The 21,568-nt window shown below is 45.2% G+C and overlaps 1 protein-coding gene across 4 annotated transcripts in view; it reads right to left on the reverse strand.

The window, feature by feature from the left end:
- Nucleotides 1-21,568, reverse strand: part of ZNF143 (zinc finger protein 143) — a 133,929-nt gene that overhangs the window by 56,841 nt on the left and 55,520 nt on the right. For all 4 annotated transcript variants that reach the window (XM_074997424.1, XM_074997420.1, XM_074997421.1 and 1 more), the window contains exons 6-9: nucleotides 19,887-20,083; nucleotides 18,454-18,528; nucleotides 5,762-5,881; nucleotides 3,710-3,785 (exon numbers count right to left, since the gene is read on the reverse strand). In XM_074997424.1, coding sequence (XP_074853525.1) covers nucleotides 3,710-3,785; nucleotides 5,762-5,881; nucleotides 18,454-18,528; nucleotides 19,887-20,083 — 468 coding nt within the window. The remainder of the gene's footprint in view (nucleotides 1-3,709; nucleotides 3,786-5,761; nucleotides 5,882-18,453; nucleotides 18,529-19,886; nucleotides 20,084-21,568) is intronic.

Here is a 21,568-nt window from a genome sequence, read left to right on the forward strand (position 1 = left end):
AGATTGGTCTCCATCCCCAATTCTTCATCTGGGTGAGGAAGTGGAGTAAAACCCCATCCCAAAATTCCTTGGGAACAGGCTCGACCGCCCCCAAACTTCGGAGATACTGGACCTCCTGGTTGAGGAGACTCTCATGAGAAGGATTCCTGAAAAGGAACAGGGTGGAGGTTGAGGGGATGGTGTAGCCTTTTTCCACCAGCTCCAAGATCCATCTGTCCAAGGTGATGGACTGCCACTGACACAGATAGGGGAGGAGATGATGGTGGAATGGTTGAATGGTGCCCTGTTAGAACTGAAGGATCAGACCTTCAACCAAATCCTCAAAATTGTTTTGACGACTGAGCGTTGGATGCTGAGGGTTGCTGGCTCTGAGGCTGCCTGCCCGAGCAACGGTGCTGCAACCTGTGCCTCTGGTATTGCTGCTGGAACCAAGGCTGTTGCTGGAACTGGTGATACTGGTTCCAAGTGCGTTGAAATGGAGAGTACTGAGGCTGTTTAGTTGGAGGTGTGTACATTCTTAAGGTTCGCAGCGTTGTTATGACGTCCTTCCGTGAATGAAGGATCTCATCTATTTTGTTGGAAAATAAGTGTTGGTGGTTGAATGGAAGGTCCTCGATCTTGTGTTGAAGTTCTCTTGGCACAGTGAGGGAATAAACCAGGAGGTGGGGTGCATAACTACCAACAATGAGGTGACATGCTGCCATGTCAGCGATATCCAAGGCTGAAAGCACAGCCATGCTGACAGTGGCGTGGCCCTTCTTGATAATGCTGAAGAGTGTCTAGTGCTGGTGCTGCAGTCATGCTGGGACAAGTTCTGCAACCTGGAGTAGTTTTGGAAGTCAAAATCAGCCAGCATGGCCATGTAATTGGTGGCATGGAGTAGTAACATGCCAGATGAGTACACTTTACGGCCCATAATGTCCCACATTTTACTATTCTTATCCTGCGGCATGGACATAAATTATTCCACCTTGTTTTGGACCGCATCCACTATCAAAAAGTTGGGAGATGGATGGGTGAATAAGAACTCTACATCCTTGGACACAACAAAATATTTTTTATCCACCCATTTGTTGATGGGGCAACTGACACTGGAGTTTGCAACAGGGTTGTAGATGGGTCCATGATGACCTCATCCATGAGTAGCGCCACCCTCAAAGATGAAGGGGATTGTATCTTATGGAGTAGTCTATATTGTTTTACCAAGACCTCATGGGTGCCCTTGTCCAAGGACTGCGCCATCCAGTGAAAGAGGTTTTAGAACGATTTGGCGTTGTTGGTGGAAGGGGATAACATGGTGTGCACCGCCTCATCTGGTGATGAAGAGGATGGGTACAAAGGGGAGGCCTCCTCCCCCTTGGAGAAAGATCCTCTGGCACCAGGGCACTCTGATGGAAGGCACTGCGTGCCATAAATGGTAGCAGTGATGGCAGGCGCAACTCCGACACTGAGGACGGTGCCAACTGAGTACACCTGCGCTGTGTTGGTTCAGACCATGAGGCTACTATTGCTCCGGCTGACAGTAGTGATGGGCAAACCATGGAGGAGGAATGGTGTGGCACAGTGGCCGTAACCAGCGGAGCATTCTGCCACAGATGAACAGGGCTAGAATGCTGTGATTAGAAGACACCGGCACCATCAGATCTGGCACCTGGTGTCGGTGGTGTAGCCTGTGAGGCACACGATGATGCCAAATGGTGGATCAGCACAGTGAAGCTGGTAGCCAAGGAAAGGAGTGGTGCCAGTAAGACAGTGCTAATGCATGCCAGTGACTGGACGGTGCCGGTCCCTGAGGAGCATGGGGTGTCAGTGATGCCATCTCCCCTGATGAGTGGGAATGCTGACTGGGGATTGGGAAAGTCCAATTGGGACTTGTGCAAGGTACTCAGTTGTAGGGAGCGCAAACAGTGCCACTTCTTAAAAGGCACTTAAAAGTATTTGTGCAGTCCATTTCATTTTGGCTAGCAGAGGGCTTGCCGGTGCCGAGGGCATAGCCAGTGCTGACAGTGCCACTCGTGCTGGAAAAGTCAACGCTGCAGGTTTTCGTTTCGGCAAAGAGTGCACCCATTTCAACAGTGCTGGCAGGGACAGTGCCAGGGAGCCTGGCATGGTTTTCCCTTCTGGTGCAGCCTGTACAGATGGCTCCAGAGGCCAGGAATGGGCTGGAGAGTGATCTGGACCAACTGCAGGAGATCCTTTAGAGGCTGGGGGATGTTTCGTGTCCTTACTTTTGCCTGTAGAGTTAGCTGCTGGCGCTTCCAGGGCTGGTGGCTGTAAAGGTTTCTCATATAGGAAAGTCTTGAGCAGATTAGTTCGGTCCTTTCAGGGTCTCACCATCAGACTCGAACAACGTACACAGGATTGCTTTTGGTGGTCTTCACCAAGGCATTTGATAGATGACATGTGACCATCCAAGGCAGGCATCACGTCGTTGCATGTGGCACACCACTTAAAACCGGGGGGAACCCGGCCTGAAGGTGACATAGTCAAAATCTACCTTTATTTTTATTTTATTTATTTATTTATTTATTTAAATAGAACAGGGAAGGGAACTTTAACTAGGGTAACGGCTAAGAACACTAACAAGCTGATTAACTAACTAAACTCCAGTCTCTTTACAGAGAGTAGCAAGGCTCCATCTGCAGCTGAGTATAGTAGAGAAGGAACTGAGCAGCCCACGCTGTGTGTGCGCCAGAAAGCAAGAGGTGGCTATGGAAGAATCTCTGAGTGCCGGCGTGAGGATGCAGACATCCAGAATGGAGCACCCACAGGGCCACTACTTGAAGAAGAAATGGCACTCATCTGTTTGATTAACTTCACCCAAATAATGAAGTCAGAAGCTGTGAGAGTTTGAATGGAATTTAAGCAGTCACAGCACTGCTTAAAGTCCTGGGACTTTTTCATGCCCTTAGCCCTGGGAGGGGAAAATGGCAGAGGGAGAAAAACCTTCCTTATGAGAGGACTACCTAATAATAACTGAACTGAAACAATGGTTATGTTAATACATCTATTTACAACTTATTTGCACAAAGAGCTAGGGAACTGTAGCCTAGCTACAGGTACTTAAGCCACAATAGGAACAAGCTAAGGCACGGTAAGAAAGGAACTGTGGGGGTACCAGATCAGCTGGGTCATATCTAGACTTCGCATGGGTACCACTCCAGGGAGCTCCCCAGCCAACCTGACCAGTAGTTGCTACGGAAAATCTTTTCAACAGCTGCACATGTGCATGCACGCCCAACTCAAATAGATAGGAGCAAGCACTTGAAGAAGAACTAGATCAATCACACCTCTTGAAACAGAGCATCTCCTATCAAAATTCTTTTCAACTGGGCATAAGAGGCTGAGATATCCTTATACGATGCCAATAATTTGAGCCTTTTTAGTTTTACCTTATTTATCTCATGAAACTTATTTCATGTTAAGATTTTTCTGTCTATAGTGTAGAAACTGATAATAGGATGCAAGAGTATACATTTTCTTCTTTATCCCTTCTGCTTCATTGCACTTCCACTTCACTAATGCGCGAGATACTTTTTTCCAATGTTTTATTCCATCTTTATTAAGTTATGTTAGCTGAAAATAAGCTGACTGCTATAGAAGTCTATTAAATAGACTGAAATCTAGCTTAAAGTTTGCATTAACATAAAACATGTCTTATAAGAGACAGGCCCTAAGAAACAGCGGAAGACACTCTCCAAAAAATTACCTGTTGCAAATGCTTTGCCACAACCAGGATGTTCACACTGATACGGTCGATCTCCTGTATGTGATCTTTCATGCACCTGTTAAGAGACATCCACCACACTAACACAATGCACTATTTTGTTTGCGTTCTCAAATATAAATCCTATTCCATTGTAAAACAATTACATTTAGGCTACGTCTACACGTGCACGCTACATCGAAACAGCTTATTTCGATGTAGCGACATCGGAATAAGCTATTTTGATGAATAGCGTCTACACGTCCTCCAGGGCTGGCAACGTCGACATTCAACGTCGACGTTGGGCAGCACCACATCGAAATAGGCGCTGCAAGGGAACGTCTACACGCCAAAGTAGCACACATCAAAATAAGGGTGCCAGGAACAGCTGCAGACAGGGTCACAGGGCGGACTCAACAGCAAGCCGCTCCCTTAAAGGGCCCCTCCCAGACACACTTGCACTAAACAGCACAAGATACACAGAGCCGACAACTAGTTGCAGACCCTGTGCACGCAGCATGGATCCCCAGCTGCAGCAGCAGCAGCCAGAAGCCCTGGGCTAAGGGCTGCTGCACACAGTGACCATAGAGCCCCACAGGGGCTGGAGAGAGAGCGTCTCTCAACCCCTCAGCTGATGGCCGCCATGGAGGACCCCGCTATTTCGATGTTGCGGGACGCGGATTGTCTACAGGTTCCCTACTTCGACGTTGAACGTCGAAGTAGGGCGCTATTCTCATCCCCTCATGGGGTTAGCGACTTCGACGTCTCGCCGCCTAATGTCGAAGTTAACTTCGAAATAGCGCCCAACACGTGTAGACGTGACGGGCGCTATTTCGAAGTTGGCGCCGCTACTTTCAAGTAGCGTGCACGTGTCGACACGGCCTTAATGTCTCTTATTGGAAGTCATTGCTTTAGAAAGTGTTTCTTTTTAAAAACAGTAATAAAAAAATACAAGATTGTAGAAAATAGTTTAACAATGTCTGTTTTCAAGAGCTGACTTGATGTCTTGATTAGTTTCATTGAAACAGATGATTTGTCCTATTTTATGTAAACTAGAATAGTCAGTTGAAATGGTCACTGAACAGCAGAAATGGGAAAACTGACAATTGTCTGGCTGCGGGCATATTGCTCTCAAGGTCCACAGTGCACCTTAAAATTCCCTTCATCGCCAGCACCTCCCAGTGATTTTTCCCTTGGTGTATTATACATCTACCCAGTACTCCACCACAGGATTAGATCCACATGGAACAAGTGACTGACTCTAGAGTGCACTATGACTATGCAAGGTTGCAGTTGGAGTGAATTAAACTGCACTCTCTCCAATCTACAACTGTCTAATTTAGTCTGGTGGGCATGTGTTCCTCAATCTCTACATCTTCCCTATACCAGAGCTAAGCACAGGATTCAGAAAGGAACCAAAGAAAGATTAGAGAAACAAGAGCTGTTCCAACTTTTCAGCTTTGACTACTTGATCACCATGAAATAATTAAACATCATAATAGTAATATAAGAATTTACCTGATACAGCAGAGCCGTCCATCATATATAAGATGGAAATTAAAATCTAATGGTAGCATTTCTAGGCTACTGCTAATGGTAGCTGTCTTGACTAAAAATTTGCTGATACTTGCAATACAGGAATCTCACACAAAAGACTATATCTGCATCCATCCAGCTTTGACAATCAGAAGACTGACAATCTGTACATACAACTTTTTCCTGCTGATCTTTCCAATTCCCAGTTATCATATGTTTGTTTCATTCATGTTTTTTAGCAGTGCTTCTCAAAGCATTGGGTGCATTTTTCTGGCAAACTGACTACAGTCATTACCTGGTCAGCTTTCTACAAAAGGGCCTCATCTCAGACCACTAAGCATGACAGTTTAGAGAAACTGGGCCACCTAGAACATCCTTCAGGTGGTGATTTCAGTATAATCAACTTAAGATAAAAAAATGTTCTTGAGTCTGGCTTCTTTTGTGTTTCCATTACTTGTACCCATGTCATTGTATAAGCAAAGAATATCTGGAAGCCACTGGCCCCCATGCTACAATTACCTTAAGATGGTGAGCTGTTGTGTACAGTTTTCCACAGCCATCATATTCACAGCGAAAAGCCTTCTCTCCGCTTGGTTGAGATTTAGCTGTCACGCGTGTTCCATGTCCTTGCAAGACAATCTAAAATAAAAGAAATGAGACATGAAAATAATTTAAGATACTTATAACCAATTAGACAAAAATCAAAATTTTAAAATAAGAAATAAGCAAAAGTTAATTCTAGTTGATTTGGCTTCGTTCACCCTGCCACATCAGCAATGAGTTTGCTGATTCTTCTCCTGGGGCCTGCCTTCATTCCAAGCTGTTTTCCTTAATGTCCCCTAAGTTTAATTTCCTACTCCTGTTCTTCAACCTTCTTCAACATGGGTCCTTTCTCTAAGACTGGTCTGTGTAGCAGTTTTATTTCTCTATATTAAAATCTTTTCTTAAAACATACTTCTTCTGTGAATCTTTTAAATAATATAAGTATAATATTAAATTAAATATATAAGATTAATATGCTATATTAAATAATATAATTATACAATAATAATCATATAATTAATATAGTCTTTAAAAACAAACATTTTTAAGATCTGTGGTTTGAAGTTTAAACCTTGAGCCTCTATGAATACATTTTTGGCCAGTGCAATCCATGTTTAATTACATTATTAACTTCTCAGGGGAGGAAATATCTTTTTCTAGGCTTATATGGAACTGAGAATACTTTCATGGGCTCAAACAAATAAGAAACAACAATTTACAAGTTAAAAGTTGCATTGCACTACAGTCTGCAAAGTTTTAGCCAACAGAATTTTATGGTGAAAGGAGAAAACATATACAGTCCTGTGAAGTTCATTTATTAGCTGCAAATAAACTGCAAAAGGCATAAATGAATAAATCAAAAAAGTAAAAATGAAATTAATATGAAAAGTGACTCCAGAAAGGATGTGAATAATCTAGTCAAAGTGTGTGGGTTAGACTATATTACCTGTCTAACTCATGGAAAGTCTGCTAAAGGAAGTGGTCCTCAGAACACGTTCAGATGCTGAGCGTGTTCTTTCTACTCCGAGAGTTCCTGCTATCTCTGCATTACAATACAATGTCTATGCAACTGCTGACACTGGTAAGAGGAAGTTACTCACCTTGTGCAGTAACGATGGTTCTCTGAGATGTGTGTCCCTGTGGGTGTCCACTCTAGGTCTTGGTGTGTCTTCGTGCTTTCACTCGGAGATTCTTCTATAGCCATGGTTTCCCATGCCACACATGCACAGAAGCACCTCCTCATGCTCTTTAGCGCATGTGTGGTGTGGGCTCCTCCTTTCCTTCTCTACCTGACAAACAGAGGAGGACATGCCAAAGTAGGGGAAGGAGGGAGGGAAGTGGAGCACCCACAGAGACACACATCTCGAAGAATCATCATTACTGCACAAGGTGAGTAACTTCCTCTTCTTCAAGTAGTGTCTCTATGGGTGCTTCACTCTGGGTGACTATATGGCGGTAGTCACAGCATGGAGGTGGGTTTGGAGCTCAGTAACCATCACAGTAGATAACACCACTTGGACAGAAGAAGCAAGAGAAGATGAGAGAGCATAATGCTGTACAAACATGTTGCCAGAAGACCACGTAGCTGCCTTGCTTATATCCATAAGGGGTACATTTTTTAGGAAGGCAGTAGTGGAGGACACAACCTGTGTAGAGTGGGCAGTGACGGTGCCCGGGAGCTCGCTCTGATGGAGTGCATAACGTGTGGATAAATGAGGAGATCCACTTGGACAGCTGTTGTGACAAAACAGGTAGGCTCTTGGATCTTACCACAAAGGACAGTAACTGTTTGGGAGATTTATGCAAAGGTCTTGTATGGTCAATGTAAAAGGCCAATGGTATGCCATGCTGCATGCAGGGGATCTGAATGTGGCTCAGGGAAAAACACTGGTAAGTGAATGGGTTCATTGAGATGAAACAAAGAGAGAACCTTGAGGAGAAACTTAGGATGAGAATCAAGGGAGACTCTCAAAACAAAAAACAGTCAAGTATCACTTTAAAGACTAGCAAAATAATTTATTAGGTGAGCTTTCATGGGACAGACCCACTTCTTCAGACCATAGCCATACCAGGGAGGCTCAGCCATATGGGAGGCAAGCTCCCTGACTCTTCTGGAAGATGTGATGGCAACTAGAATGGAACCCTTCATGAACAGGTGAAGCCAAGAACATGTCGCCAAAGGCTCAAATGATGGTTTTGTGAAGCCCTTGAGGACATGGTTAAAATGCCAAATAGGAACCGGAGGGCGTACTGAAGGAAAGGTGTTTTGTAGCCTGTGAGAAAATGTTTGGTAAGAGGGTGGGCATGGAATGACACCCCATCCTCTGTCTGGTGAAAAGCTACCAGAGCTGCCACACGCACCCAGACTGTGCTAAGGGCCAGGTCCAACTCACGCAGGTGCAGCAGATAGTCAAGGAGAACCAGAAGAGGTGCACTATGAGAAGACAGGTTGGTGAGTGCCCATCCAGTGGGCAACGCTTCCCGAGATGAAGGCGGCAGGTGCAAAGTGCGGAGAAGCCTGTATCGCTTCACAGGGACCTCCTGTAAATCCTTTTCCTGTGCTACAGCCACTTGCCTGAGTAAGTTGTGGAAAGCCTTGGCATCATCCACTGGGGGAGGCGACACCAACTGCACCTTGTCACCTGGTGAGGATGAGGAAGGATGCAAGGGGGATGCCTGCTCATCCTCAAATAAAGAGTCCTTGGTGCCAGCACACTGGGAAAGCAGGCACGGTGCCAACGTGGATGATTTTCGCGAGGGGAGAGGGTCCCCTGAGACTCTGGACAATGGTGATGGTGGATATGAGTGAGAGGATCTGGCTTGCCACAAGGACCACTGAAGCACTGGATCACGAAGGTAAGAATGATGGTGCAGAAACCATGTTGGAGAAGTCTAAGGGTACACCATGGTGGGAGGCACATCCTGCCAAGTGGAATGCATGGGAATGGAATGCTGAGAGAAGAACACACTTCGGTGGTCAGATCTGTCTCCTTCCTGGTGTCCGGGGTCTGTTGTCTGACCTGTAGTAGGAGTGCTGACCATTGAGACAGGCACTGAGACACCTATGGTACTGGAGATGTTCGGTGCAGAGAACCATGCAGTGCCAGACCTGGTGTTGCATGGTGTGGTGGAGGGTTGGTTCATTGGTGCTTCAATGCCAATGGTCCCAGTGGCATGGCATCTTAGTGCCATGTTAGCGTTGCCTTCCGTGTTGCATGGGCATGGGGTGGTGAATCAACCCTTGTGCTATGTGATGCTGTGGCCAGAGATTGCTGCAAGCGGTGTGGAAATTTGGATCGACGCTGTTTCCATTCCACATCTGATGTCCAAGATGAGGTCTTAGATTCAGAAGACCTTTTGTCCTATGGATCTGAGGCAACCATAGCTGGCAGTGCTGACAGTGCTGAGGGCATTGATGGCTTCCAGACTGGTTCCAATAATGCCTTTTCAGCAGCGCCACCAGCGACAGTGCTGGGGAAGCCGCGGTCACCTGTTTTACTAGCACGGCCTATGGAGATGGTGCTGGAGGCCAGGAGCACGCTGAAGATGGATCCGCATTGGAAGGAGGTGTACTGCCCGAGGCAGAGCATCTGTACCTTTAGCAGCCCATGCAGGGTCTTTTGCAAGCATTTGCTCCAAAGCCGCAGGCTGAAGGAACTTTTCATACAAGTATGTCTTGAGTCAGTTGGCTCGGTCCTTCCTAGCCCATGTAGTAAGGCTGGAGCAGTAGGTGCAGGACTGGGTCTGACATCCTTCACCCACACATTTGATGCAGGAAGCATGGCCATCAGAGGCTGGCATTGCTTACCTGTACATGATGCACTGTTTGAATCTGGAGGAGCCCAGCATCATGGTGACACAACAAAAAAAACTACGAGCTCTAAACTAACTATAACTTATTTATTTGTTTATTTATTTATGGAAAACTAACTGTAACAAGTCCCGTGACGCCCAGCCCCTTGGTCTAGGGCGGGGCAGCAGTTCACAAGGATAAACACCGGCCCAGCCCTCAGTTTGGGGCGGGGCAGTAACACAAGGGTAACCACCGGCCCAGCCCTCAGTTTGGGGCGGGGCAGCAACACAAGGGAAAACACCAGCCCAGCCCTCAGTTTGGGGCGGGGCAGCAACACAAGGGTCTACAGACAGGCTCAGCGGGGGCTGGCCCTGTCAGGGAGGGGGGTAGGGGGTCGCAGGCCCTCCCACTCCACTGCGACCCGGCCCGGGGCCCTGGGGGTCGCTCACATGCAACCCCGGCAGTGGGGATCCAGACCGCAACACACTGCCATTGGTTCGTGAGCGACATTCCCCGGGCCACTTCCTACCTCACCCTCTGTTGGCGGCAGGTCCCAGTCCATCTGGTCGGGGGGTCCTCCTAGGTCGGTCTCCCCTGGGTCATCCACCTGTGGGGGCTCCGGCCAATCGTCCATGACCACGTCGTTAGGGTAGTCAGGCGGTGGCAATACAGGAGATGCAGGGCGGTCCTGGGTCTGAGTGTTGTAGGGATCCGCCGGGGCTCTGGGGCAGCCTGCTCCCGGGGCCTCTTCCACGGCAGGGGGTCTCCACCGGCGGGAAGGTCCTGGTAGGTCCAGGAAGTCCGGGTAGTCTCCTTGGGGCATACGGACCCGGGGTTGCGTAGAGCCTCTGGGGGCCTGCTCCTCTGGCCTGGCCGGGCGGCCGCAGGCCCTCTCCCTTTGGCCCCGGGGAGCTCGTGCAGGCACGTCCTCCCTGCCCGGAGGCCCAGCCCTGAATGGTTCCTGAGTCCCGCCTTTGGCTCTTCTAGCCCTTGGCCCCGCCCTCTGAGGGGCGGGCCTCTGGCCTCCTGACTCCGGCCCCGCCCACCAGGGCCTCTGCATAGCTTCCCCGGCCTCCGGGTCTGCAGGAGGCCATACTGACCCACTACACTAACTATAACAGGAACAGTGAACAGAAAGAGGCTAAAGAGCTAACTACAACAACTAACTTGCTAAAATTTTGTTTTTTGCAGAGAAGATGAAGCTCCGTCTACAGCTGAGGATGGTAGGGAAGGAAGTGAGGAGCCCACATCACCACATGCACATCAGAGAACATGAGGAGGTGCTTCTGTGCACGCATGGGAAACCACGGTTATAGAAGAATCTCCAAGTGCCAGCATGAGGATACACCAACACCCAGAGTTCAGCACCCCTGGGGACACTACTCAAAGAAGAACTTTTATTTTAACTAATAATCAGGATCAAAACAATTTCCAATTTACTTTTTTTAAAATAAAATATTAGGTCATGTCTGTCCAATTGGGTCATGTCTGTCCAAAAAGGGTTTACATGCACAAATAGTAACTGATATGTTTTACTTTTTAAATTATTATTATTTCAATTAAAACACTGGATCTAAATATTCCCTGGCTTCATTTGCACCCCCAATGGAAAATTAAGGAAAAATGCTATACACTGGTGCCTAAGAACTAGAACATTAGATCTGAATCCATTATGAACAAAAGCATAACTATTTAGTCGGCTTTTCTTGTTCAATTTGTAAATGCAAAAAGTAAACAAGTGAGGTTAATTGGAAAAAATATATTATATTCTTAAAATTATTTCAATTTTTTTATTCTGACAGTGTCCATTGAAAGTCTAAAGTCAGCGAATCCTAGAGAAAAGAATCACTGTAAGGCACAGCTGGGTTTAAATTTCCTTCTTCAAAATGCTGATGACAATGGGCTATTTTCTTTACACATATGAAGTAAAATTCTCTATTTGCAACACAGATTATAAATAACAGAACACACCAGACATCAAAAATAATCCAATCTCTTTAAATACTAAACTTATGATAATAACCAATCTAATGGCTGAACAACATTCCTCGTTGGACACCTAACGCCCATGATTATCTCTCATGCTTTGGTCGTTTGGCTGAAGATTTCAGTGTATCATCCCTCTAATAAACATGCTGACACCAACCTGAATCTAGATTAGATCACGGTCAAGTGACCAGTAATTTTTTATGTGCCTCGACTAGAAACACTGAATTTTTGAAGTAGGTACTTAGCACTTTCTGAAAATTCAGCCTCATTTTGGGTTGAAGTATGCTGCATCCTGGCTCTTCTCAGCTGGCTTACATTCCTTTGGGTACCACAGCCAACCACTGCAAAGTTACAGCAGATGCCAAATTGTTCTAACTATGTTGAAGCTGGGGAGAAGAACCAATATGCTTCTTAACACAGTTTCCACTGAAGGCCACACCCATATATCATCAGAAAATGTTGATACCAAGAAACAATCAGGCTGACCACTCACACAATTTTACTAAGTAAACATGCAATTAATAAGGGGACTTCAGAGAGTGAAAAATAAATTGTTTTGAGCATTGTGTTTCTTGAGCACATTTGCTATTATAGACAACTGCTACTCTGCTAACCTGCTATGGCCACCTTGCTAAAGTCATTCAGCTGACTTTGCACTACTCCTGATGGTCAAACAGAACTTTACCATATTAATTTGTCCTTGACTGCTGAAACAGAGGACCCACACGTGCCGTCATTTGTACATCTGTTCCCACAGGTCAGCAGAGTTTACAGATAACCTATGACAGATGAAGCAAGAGAGACTAGAGCATTGGTACTGGATCTCTCATGCCAAGTCTGACAAACTACAATAAAGAGTTTTTGAGATCTTATGCTATGGTTGTGTCAGAGGAATATAAAAAAGTTCTTCTACTTGACCACAGCAACCAGGCAGTCCTGAACAGTACATTTTAGACTGATGGATAGCATGATTTAACTCCACTGAGGCTATGTCTACACGAGAGGCTTTTCCTGGCAAAACTGGGCTTTTGTCAGGAAAAAGCATGGGAAGTCTACGTGTAAAATGTGCTTTGTCGACAGTTTGTCGACAAAACCTGGCACATCTGCCAGCAGCATTATACCTCTCCCTGTTCCAGTATAACATCTCTCCACAGTGTTCTGTCGATAAAACTGCTGTGTAGATGCTCTGGGGCTTTTTTGTCAACAGACAGGGCTTCCGGTTCACCAGGCAATCCTGTTTGCAGAGCTTCCTGTCAGCTATTCTGTCCAGAGAGGGCCAGGCAGTCTGGCTTCTCTCTGTCAACAGAACAGATTGCTCTTTCAATCTCCCTTTATGTGTATATGTGATCTGTCAGTAGAAGTTTTGCCAGGAAATCCCTTCTGACAGTGACTTCCGTAGACAGAGGCTTCTCATGTAAGACATAGTCTAAGTTAAAGAGTGGCTGTTTTCTGTGAAACAATTTTCATTCAATGGGGGTAGAGGTCCCAGCTCTCTGACAGCACTGTAGCAGATGAGATATGAACTTCCTATGCCTTTGGTAAGGGGACAGTTCTAAATCTTTATCTTGTTTGTCTGTTCAAAAAGCTTATAAGCAGAATACTTAGAAGACATAATCAAATATTATTTTTCCTATACAACCAAAAATTTCACCTTATTAGGAAATTCTCCACCCTATCTAAATCATAAACTAGATGAGCAGGAAATACAGAGATCTTCTTTGATGTAGCAAGAAACAACTCTTCTTTCCATGTCTTATTCTTTCTTTACAAAAAAGCCCATGAAAACAAAGATGTTCATCCCCACTTACATTTAATGGGTCAGAGTCTGAGGCCAGGTCTATGCTACACCTTAAAGTCAATCCTAGCTATGCAATTCCAGGTACAGCAATTGAGCAGCTGGAATTGACGTAACCAGCTGTCCTCACTGAGGAAGGTCAAAGGGAGAAACTCCCATTGACCCTCCTTATTCCTCATGAGAATGACTATAGGGATCGAGTGTTGACCCCGATAATTCAATTTCATGTGTTTCCACTAGGCAAGTGAAATTGAAACCTGGAAGATCGACCCTGACCAGGTCAATCTCCCAGTAAGTGTATATGTACCCTTAGTTTTTCCCTGCACCCAGTTTCAATAAGCATCCCTAAGTTTTCCCACTATTCTTAGAACCTCTGAGGTAAGCCTTTCCTTTTGAAAAATATTAAGCTTTAAGCAGAACTATGAAGTTAATGATATAGTCTTGTTTTCAAAAGAAAAATAATGTTTATGCTGTGCCTTAAAGAATTAATTTGGATCAAGGACTTAATTTGTTGCTCTCTTACCTAAATCTGTGAAATAAGTATGAAACACTTGGCAGAAGAATGACATGCTACCAAGGAGGCTGAAGAGAGTGTCCAAAGATGGAGAAGTTTGTCTCCCTAAGAAAAAGAATAACCACTCTTTCACCTTTTGTAAGATAACTGGAGGCTAAAAAGCTAGATGTAAAATTGTGTAACCCCTTGAGGCTGCATCCTCCAAATGAGAGGTAACCGAAGTCAGAAACACAAGGGAATTTTTCTGAATCTAGAACTTTACAGAAGAAAAACTCTGAAGATGATGAAAGACTGGGGGAAAGGAGGTTACATACTTGTAATTGGAGGGTCTTCCTATTTGCATTCCACTTGTGTACACATGCACACCACACTCCTGACTCTACATTTTTAGTAACAGTGTCCATTGGTCCGCACAATGCAATGTTACTCTCTTCATGCTCTGAGCTGAGGGCATAAGGTGCGGTGCAGACTGAGGCCTCTCCAGTTCCTTCTCCTACTCCAAATCCAGTAATATCCCCAGCAGAGGGGAAGAAAAGCAGGTAATGGAATACAAGTAGGGAGAAACTTTTTTTTCTTTGAGCACCGGTCCCTATGTGTATTCCACATGAGAGATGAGCAAGCAGTAGTCAAACAGAAAAGGGATGAAAGGTCACAGAAGTGATGGCTAAGTGCTGTACTGCAGCTGAATCTTCAAGTGAGGACTGGCCAAAGCATAGTGTTTTGTGAAAGGGTGGAAGGAACTTCAGATAACTGTCCTACATATCTCCACTACAGGTGTATCTCTGAGATAAAGAACAGACTGATTGCTCTCAGGAGGAATGACCCTCACCCTCTCTGAGGGAGTAAGTGAACTAATTTCACAGTAAAGAATAATTCAACCAGAGATCTGTTGAAAGTCTCAAAGAATTTACACCTTGACCTTTCTGTTAGGGTAACAAAAAGTCTAGGTAGTTCCTAGCCTCTGTTTGTCAGAAGCTGGGAACAAGCAACAGGGGGATGGATCACTTGATGATGACCTGTTCTGTTTACTGCCACAGGGGCACCTGACACTGGCATCTGTCAGAATACAGGATAGTGCGCGAGACTGACCTTTGGTTTGACCCAACAGGGCAGTTTTTAGGTTCAGCTGGAGGCAAAACAAAGACCTTTCTTTATGAAGGTTCAGTAAATTATTTTGTATCTGGCAACCCTGGTACTGGGACGTTGCTGGATATGCAAATATTACGGTTAATTGAGAGTAACTGGGGGGAGGCACAGGCAGGGGTCAGGGGCCCCCCTGAATAAGAAACTCCAGCTCATCTGACCATCAGTGCCTGCTCCTGCTCTCCTGCTGCCCTGTTTACCCTTCCATGAGAACAGCGGCAGCCACTTGCACTGCTTTCACATGGCCACATGGAATGGGGCTCACAGCTTGCTGTGCAGTGCAGGGTTCGCGGATCACTGAACAGCGTGGGACTTGCGGATCGCAGATCACTGCACGGGGCATGGGGCTCGCAGCACCTGGCTCTCTGACTGCTGCAAGGCTCACAGCTCACCAACTGCTGCGCGGGGTTTGCAGCTCACTGCATGGATCGCTAATTGCTATGGAGCTCACGGCTTGCTGATTCCCGTGGGGCTAGTGACTTGCCAATTGCCACAGGGCTTGCCGATCACTGTGGGATGCGAGGAGCCCCTGACTGCTGCCCTGCAGCTAACTTCCTGCCTGAACATCAGGGACCTGTGAGTGCCCCAACTGGTGCTTGGAGGAGCAGCCACAGCACAGCAGGACTGTAGGATGAGACTGCAAAAAGCTGGAAGGTGCCACTGTCCTAGCTGGTTCCATGATGGCCTAATTAATTGGGAGGGCCACCCATCGGAGATACAAGGGGTCGAAGATGTTCAGCAATCTATATTGGGGCTCCTGAACCACTTTAAGTTGTATTTAGAGCTCAGATACCACTCTTTGTACGAGCTCCTGATCATGAAGATGCAGTAACTGCCTCATCTATGAAATTGCTACTGGAGCAGTCAGAACTGGATCAACTTTGTGTTCCATATGCTCCAATGGAGCCAGCCTGTTGGCAAAGAGATGACCAGTAAGACTCATGTACTGATCCCAGGCTCCTAAAGCAGGGATTCCGAAGACCAAGTAATGTCAACACATGGGATCAAATGGCTGAAGAGAACTCCACAACACTGAGTACCACCTTTTCCTCGAAAAACTGTATTGAGTTGGCTTCTGATCTCTGGGGTCTTCTGTCTGCACCTATTTCTGTATGGTAACATAGGGGGTCTTCTGAAACCTCTGACTCATCAGATGAAAAAATTGGATACCAAAGTACCAGTCAAAACCAATAGTATGAATGACTGAGCACCCAAACACACATGTGGGAGAGAAACATGGATCTGAGTCCTCTGAATAGCTTTCTCTTCTGAAGAACTGGATCTCTGAACAAAGACCAATAGAAGGTTACAAAGAGGATGAGAGAGAGCAAAAATATCCTTCAGAAAGAAAAGTATCGGATTACCCTAAAGCAGTGCTTTTGTTTAAAAAAAAAAAAAAAAAAAAAAAAAAAAAAGGAGCCAGTACTTAGCTGGTTTCCACCCCCACCCCCTCCCTACTGGTTCCCAAGGCAATGGGGGCTCTGGTTCCAGCCCTGTAGTGGGGACTTTGGTTCTGGCTCTGGCCTCACACTGCTGTGAGGCATACAGGGGCTGCAGACCTTGGCCCTGCACCGCTGCGGGTCCAGCAGGGGCTCTGGCCCCCAGCTGGCTCCCGCTGGCACCCCCAGCTGCAGGATCCCTGTGTGTGGGCGGCATTGTTGCAGAGGAGCTGGTACTCAGTACCAGTATGTACCACCACAATTAAAGCTCTGCACTAAAGTAGGGAGTAAGTCAGCTACTGGAGCTAACAGATCCAGTGCCTTCCTGGTCACAATGAAAGATTGTCATGATGTTGCAGTGGGCCTATCTGTTTTGGTTTGCACAATGGAACAAGTACCACAACCACTTCTTGTCATATTCTCTTGCTGAGGACCAGAGTTCCCACTTGCTTTTTCCATCCATGGGTGAAATAAATTTTTTTTATGTTGCCCCAGGCATGTGTAGAGGGGCACCACCAGTAGAAACACATGCTGCTCACTGTAGTTGGCTGTGGGCACTGTGCTAGCTTGGCGGCACCCAAATCTTTCCAGAGAGGCCACCCAAGTGCTCATCTTACAGAGGATACCGGTGATGACTGTCCTCACTTTGAAGGCGTCAGAGAGGATCTCTTTTCTTGAGGGCCTCCTTGGAAGAAGGTTTGTCTCTATGCTTGTAAGTTTTTTTTAACTCTCATGAGAAGCCTTTTCCTTAGCCTTGAAAGTCTCAGCCTCAACTCCTGAGCTCCTGTACTGAATGAGGCTGATGTACCGAGAGTCTCCCCAAATCAGAGCTGACTGAAAATCTCAGGGGGCTTTCTCCATCAGATGTTTTTCAAGTCTTAGCTGTTCACCCTCATGAGTTCCAGGAGGGAAAGAAGAGCAAATCCAGTACTTCAAGATGTGAGCTTGTTTCACCTAAGAAATAACAGAAGGTTTGGTGTACGTTGCTTACTAAAAAGGAGTGTGGGGGTAACAAACACAAATTTCTGAATCTCAGGACTCTGGTCATAATCTAAGAGTTGAATTTAGATGAAGGTTTCTAATCACTAGAGAAGTGAAGTTCTGGAACAGCTTTCAAAGGGGAACAGTAAGGGCAAAGAAACCTAAGTGGCTTCAAGACAGAGCATGATAAGAGTATGAAGGGTACAGTATGATGAAACTGCCTGAAACTGCACATAGCTAATTTGCAACTGCTAGAAGCAAATATCTCCAGCAGCTAGTCATAAAACACTTGATGGCAAAGATTCTGAGTCTCTACAGAGAATTCTTTCCCAGATGTCTGCCCACATGATTAGAGTCCAACTGACCATCATATTCAGGGTCAGGTAGGCATTTCCCTCCAGGTCAGAATGGCCAAGTCAGGGCAGAGGTGGGGGGAGCTGACTTCATTTGCAGCATGAAGCACAAGTCACTTGCAAATTTAAATGTAAATGGTGGACTCCGTATAACATCAAGTCTTTAAAACAAGATTTTAGGATTTCAGTAACTTAGCCAGAGGTTATAGGTCTATTACAGGAGAAGGTGGGTGAGATTTAATGGCCTGCAAAGTGCAAGGAGTGAATTTATATCAGGAGTTTCCAAATTGTGGTTTGCTGCCCAAAGGTAGGCTGTGATCCCATGACACAGTCTCAGGTGGTCTGCCATGGGCAAAATTAGAGAGCACTGTCCCCCTAAAATGTAAACACTGGCAGACTGTGCCTGGTGATGATAGTTAAAAGTAATTTTTTTAAAATCCTGTGAGTAATTCTTCTGATAGAACTGGAGCCTGCCATCTGTACAGATATAGGGTCAAAGAACTCCTGATGAGCAGCCCAAGGACCTGGCTGAGAGATAAATATTGGGTGTGCTTCCAGCTCTTATGAGGAAGAGAAATTTCCACTTTGAAGACTTATGGGCATAGAAGAGACAGAAAATAAAAATACAGTTGATCCAATTATATTGTGCAATGTTACATACCTGCATTTTTTTCTCTTGTTCATTTTCACCTATCATTCCTGAGCTACTAACACTTTCATTTCCATCAATAGACACCTGAAAACAATATAAAAGAAAAAATAATTTTATTTACCAGTAGCTTTTCTTCAGTGAATAATGCAAAAGAGAAAGGACTCAGCTTCTGAGGGTGCACAGTGCACTCTAATTCACAGCTCTATTACTCCTTCATCTTGAAATATGGCTACCATCTAGTATGTTAACTTTCAAAAAACATCATCCAAATTATAACAAAAGCCATGTATAATAACCCAAGTGCAAAACTTCTTAAGGTTGTATTATAATAAAGAGGAACAGCAAGAACCAAATGTATCCCTGATTGAATTATATTGACTTCAAGAGCTGGCTCTGTCATGAATTGCTTCAATGAAGCTAAAACAGGGATGAATTTGGTTCTAAATCTTTTTCATACACAAACAATTTCTAGCATCATTTTGTGCATAGAGTTCTGTAAAACTATTAGTAAAATGGACATGATGGCAAATTTAAACATACACTACCAAATCATGCCCTTGCAATGTTGCTTTAAAGCTGTTCCAAAGGCACAAAGGGGTCAGTAAAAACAGCTTTTAACCAGATGGCAAAGGATTCCTTCAGTGTAGAAGAACCTATCAAAACAATTTTTATACTACTCCCAAAGCTCCTGGCATGTGACCAGAATGTTACAACCCTTGGGGACCAGGGCAGATCTGAGTGCCTTTGTTAAGCTGTGCTAAAAACACAACTCAGTCTGGGATAAATTTCGTTCTAAGAAGAACTCAAAGAACAGTTAAAATACCATTTTAATATTACATACCAGCAGAACTTACTTAACGTCAATTATAGAAAAACTGCATAATCTTTCAACTCATGCTGTCTCTTCCATTCCATAAATCACTTGTCTGTAAAGATGCCTCATAATCATCTCTGGAACTTTAGCAAAATTCATCCTTACCCTCACACTTCCAACAACAAACTCATAACTTAATTGTCTCTTAATTCAGCCACAGCAATTCTTTTTTCTATAGTCCTCCTACATCCAATGCTTTGCAAATTTCGGAGAGGTCCTACTCTCCATTACTCCCACTGATTTCTAAATGATATTTTAAATTATTCAAAACCACCCTTATCACTTTCCATATATTTACTTCCACTATATTCATCTGATTTTCTAAATTATTCCACATCTTCTGCATTTAACGTCATGATCCCTACATCTAACTCCACACAGTTTGAAGTTAGATCTTTTATTTGTGGTGTCTTGTCTATTAGAAATTCATACTTTTTCATCTTCCAACCTCCTAATTTCTCTAATTAATTCTCATCATATTTCTTAGTTCATGAGATATTTTTGTAAAATGTCTTGTAATGCTATATATTGAAGACATTACATACAGATAAAAGGTACACTAATGTACCTTAGCTGCATACTGCTCCAAAGCACTGATGGTATCTGGATCAATTGTAGCATCTCCCGTATGAAGGCCTGCTACTGTGCCATCAGCTTGAATAGCTAAGATGGTATCTGACTGTGGCATTTGAACTGTATGGTGAATGTAAGCAGTGGTTCCATCTTCCAGCTGGACTGCCTGTAATGCACTCTGGTCATAACTGTCTGAGAAAAAAAAATTAACACTGTTAAGACTGGGAATGAATGAACTTATGAACAGTACTACAATTAGCCTATTACTTAGAAAGTATTACACCATACACTTTGACATTTCTGCTCTCTAGTGACTGTTTGTTGATGCCCTCAGTTTTAGAATTTATAGACCTGCTTCCTGTATACTAAGAAAAAAAGGTTACCTGCCTTTTGTTAACTACTGTTTTTGGAGATGTGCTGCTCATGTCCATTCCATTTTAGGTGAGTGTACATCCACATGCAAAGATATATCAGAGACTTTTGCCTCAGTGGTATCCACAGTTGGCTTTTGCACCCCTTTGAGGGCCACTCTCGTGCTTCTACATATCAGCTACCACCAACCCTATAAGCCCCCAATTCCTTCTTGCCAACAACTTCAACAGAGGGGAGTAGCAAGGGTAACGGTAAGACAATCAACACATCTTGAAGAAAGAGAAGTTACTCACTTGTGTAGTAATGATAGTTCTTCGAGATGTGTCCCCATGGGTGCTCCACAGTAGGTGTCAGGCTTGCCCCGGCGCCGCAGATCGGAAACTTCTAGCAGTGTCCGCTGGGTCGCGCATGCACCGATGCGCACCGCTCCCTCGCGCGCTCTCGGTCACATGCGCGATCCGGTCCCCGCCAGTTCCTTGACCAACTGCCCCAGATGTTTCTGAAAAACACCGGACAGAGATCTGAAGCGGGGAGGACGGGCGGGTAGTGGAGCACCCACAAGGACACATCTCGAAGAACCATTGTTACTACACAAGTGAGTAACTTCTCTTTCTTCTTCAAGTGGTCCCCGTGGGTGCTCCACAGTAGGTGACTACACAGCAGTGACCCCAAGTAAAGGAGGTGGGTAATCGATTTATGTGCAGCTTGCCCTTGAGAGGACTGCTGTCGACAGACGTGTATCCTCCTCGAACACCCGGTGCATGGCATGAGGTTTGGCGAAGGTGTCGTACAAGGACCAAGTCGCCGCTCTGCAGATGTCTTTCAATGGGATTCCTTTGAAGAAGGCCGTTGACACCGCCATCGCTCTGGTGGAGTGAGCCTTGGGAGGAGCTAGCAGAGGGGTCTTACGGAGCTTGTAACACAATCTTATGCAGGATACAATGTGATTCGAAATCCTCTGGGAAGATAGGCCTTCCCCTTTTGACCTGGGTGCGATAGACACCAGGAGTCTGTCCGTTTTCCGGAAGGACTTAGTTCTGTCTATGTAAAAGGCCAATGCCTGCCTCACATCTAGTAGGTGCAGCTGCGCCTCCTTGCTGGAGCTGTGAGGCTTTGGCTAAAACAAGGGTAATACTATTGGTTCGTTAATGTGGAACTCTGAGGAAACTTTCGGAGCAAAGGCTGGGTGTAATCGTAAGGTCACTGCTTCTTTTGAGAATACTGTGCAGAGCAGTGTTGCCATTATTGCTGCGAGTTCGCTCACCCTGCGGGCTGACGTAATCGCGAGAAGGAAGGTTGTTTTCA

This window comes from Carettochelys insculpta, chromosome 6 (assembly GCF_033958435.1).
Source record: "Carettochelys insculpta isolate YL-2023 chromosome 6, ASM3395843v1, whole genome shotgun sequence".
In the NCBI taxonomy this organism is placed as follows: Eukaryota; Metazoa; Chordata; order Testudines; family Carettochelyidae; genus Carettochelys; species Carettochelys insculpta.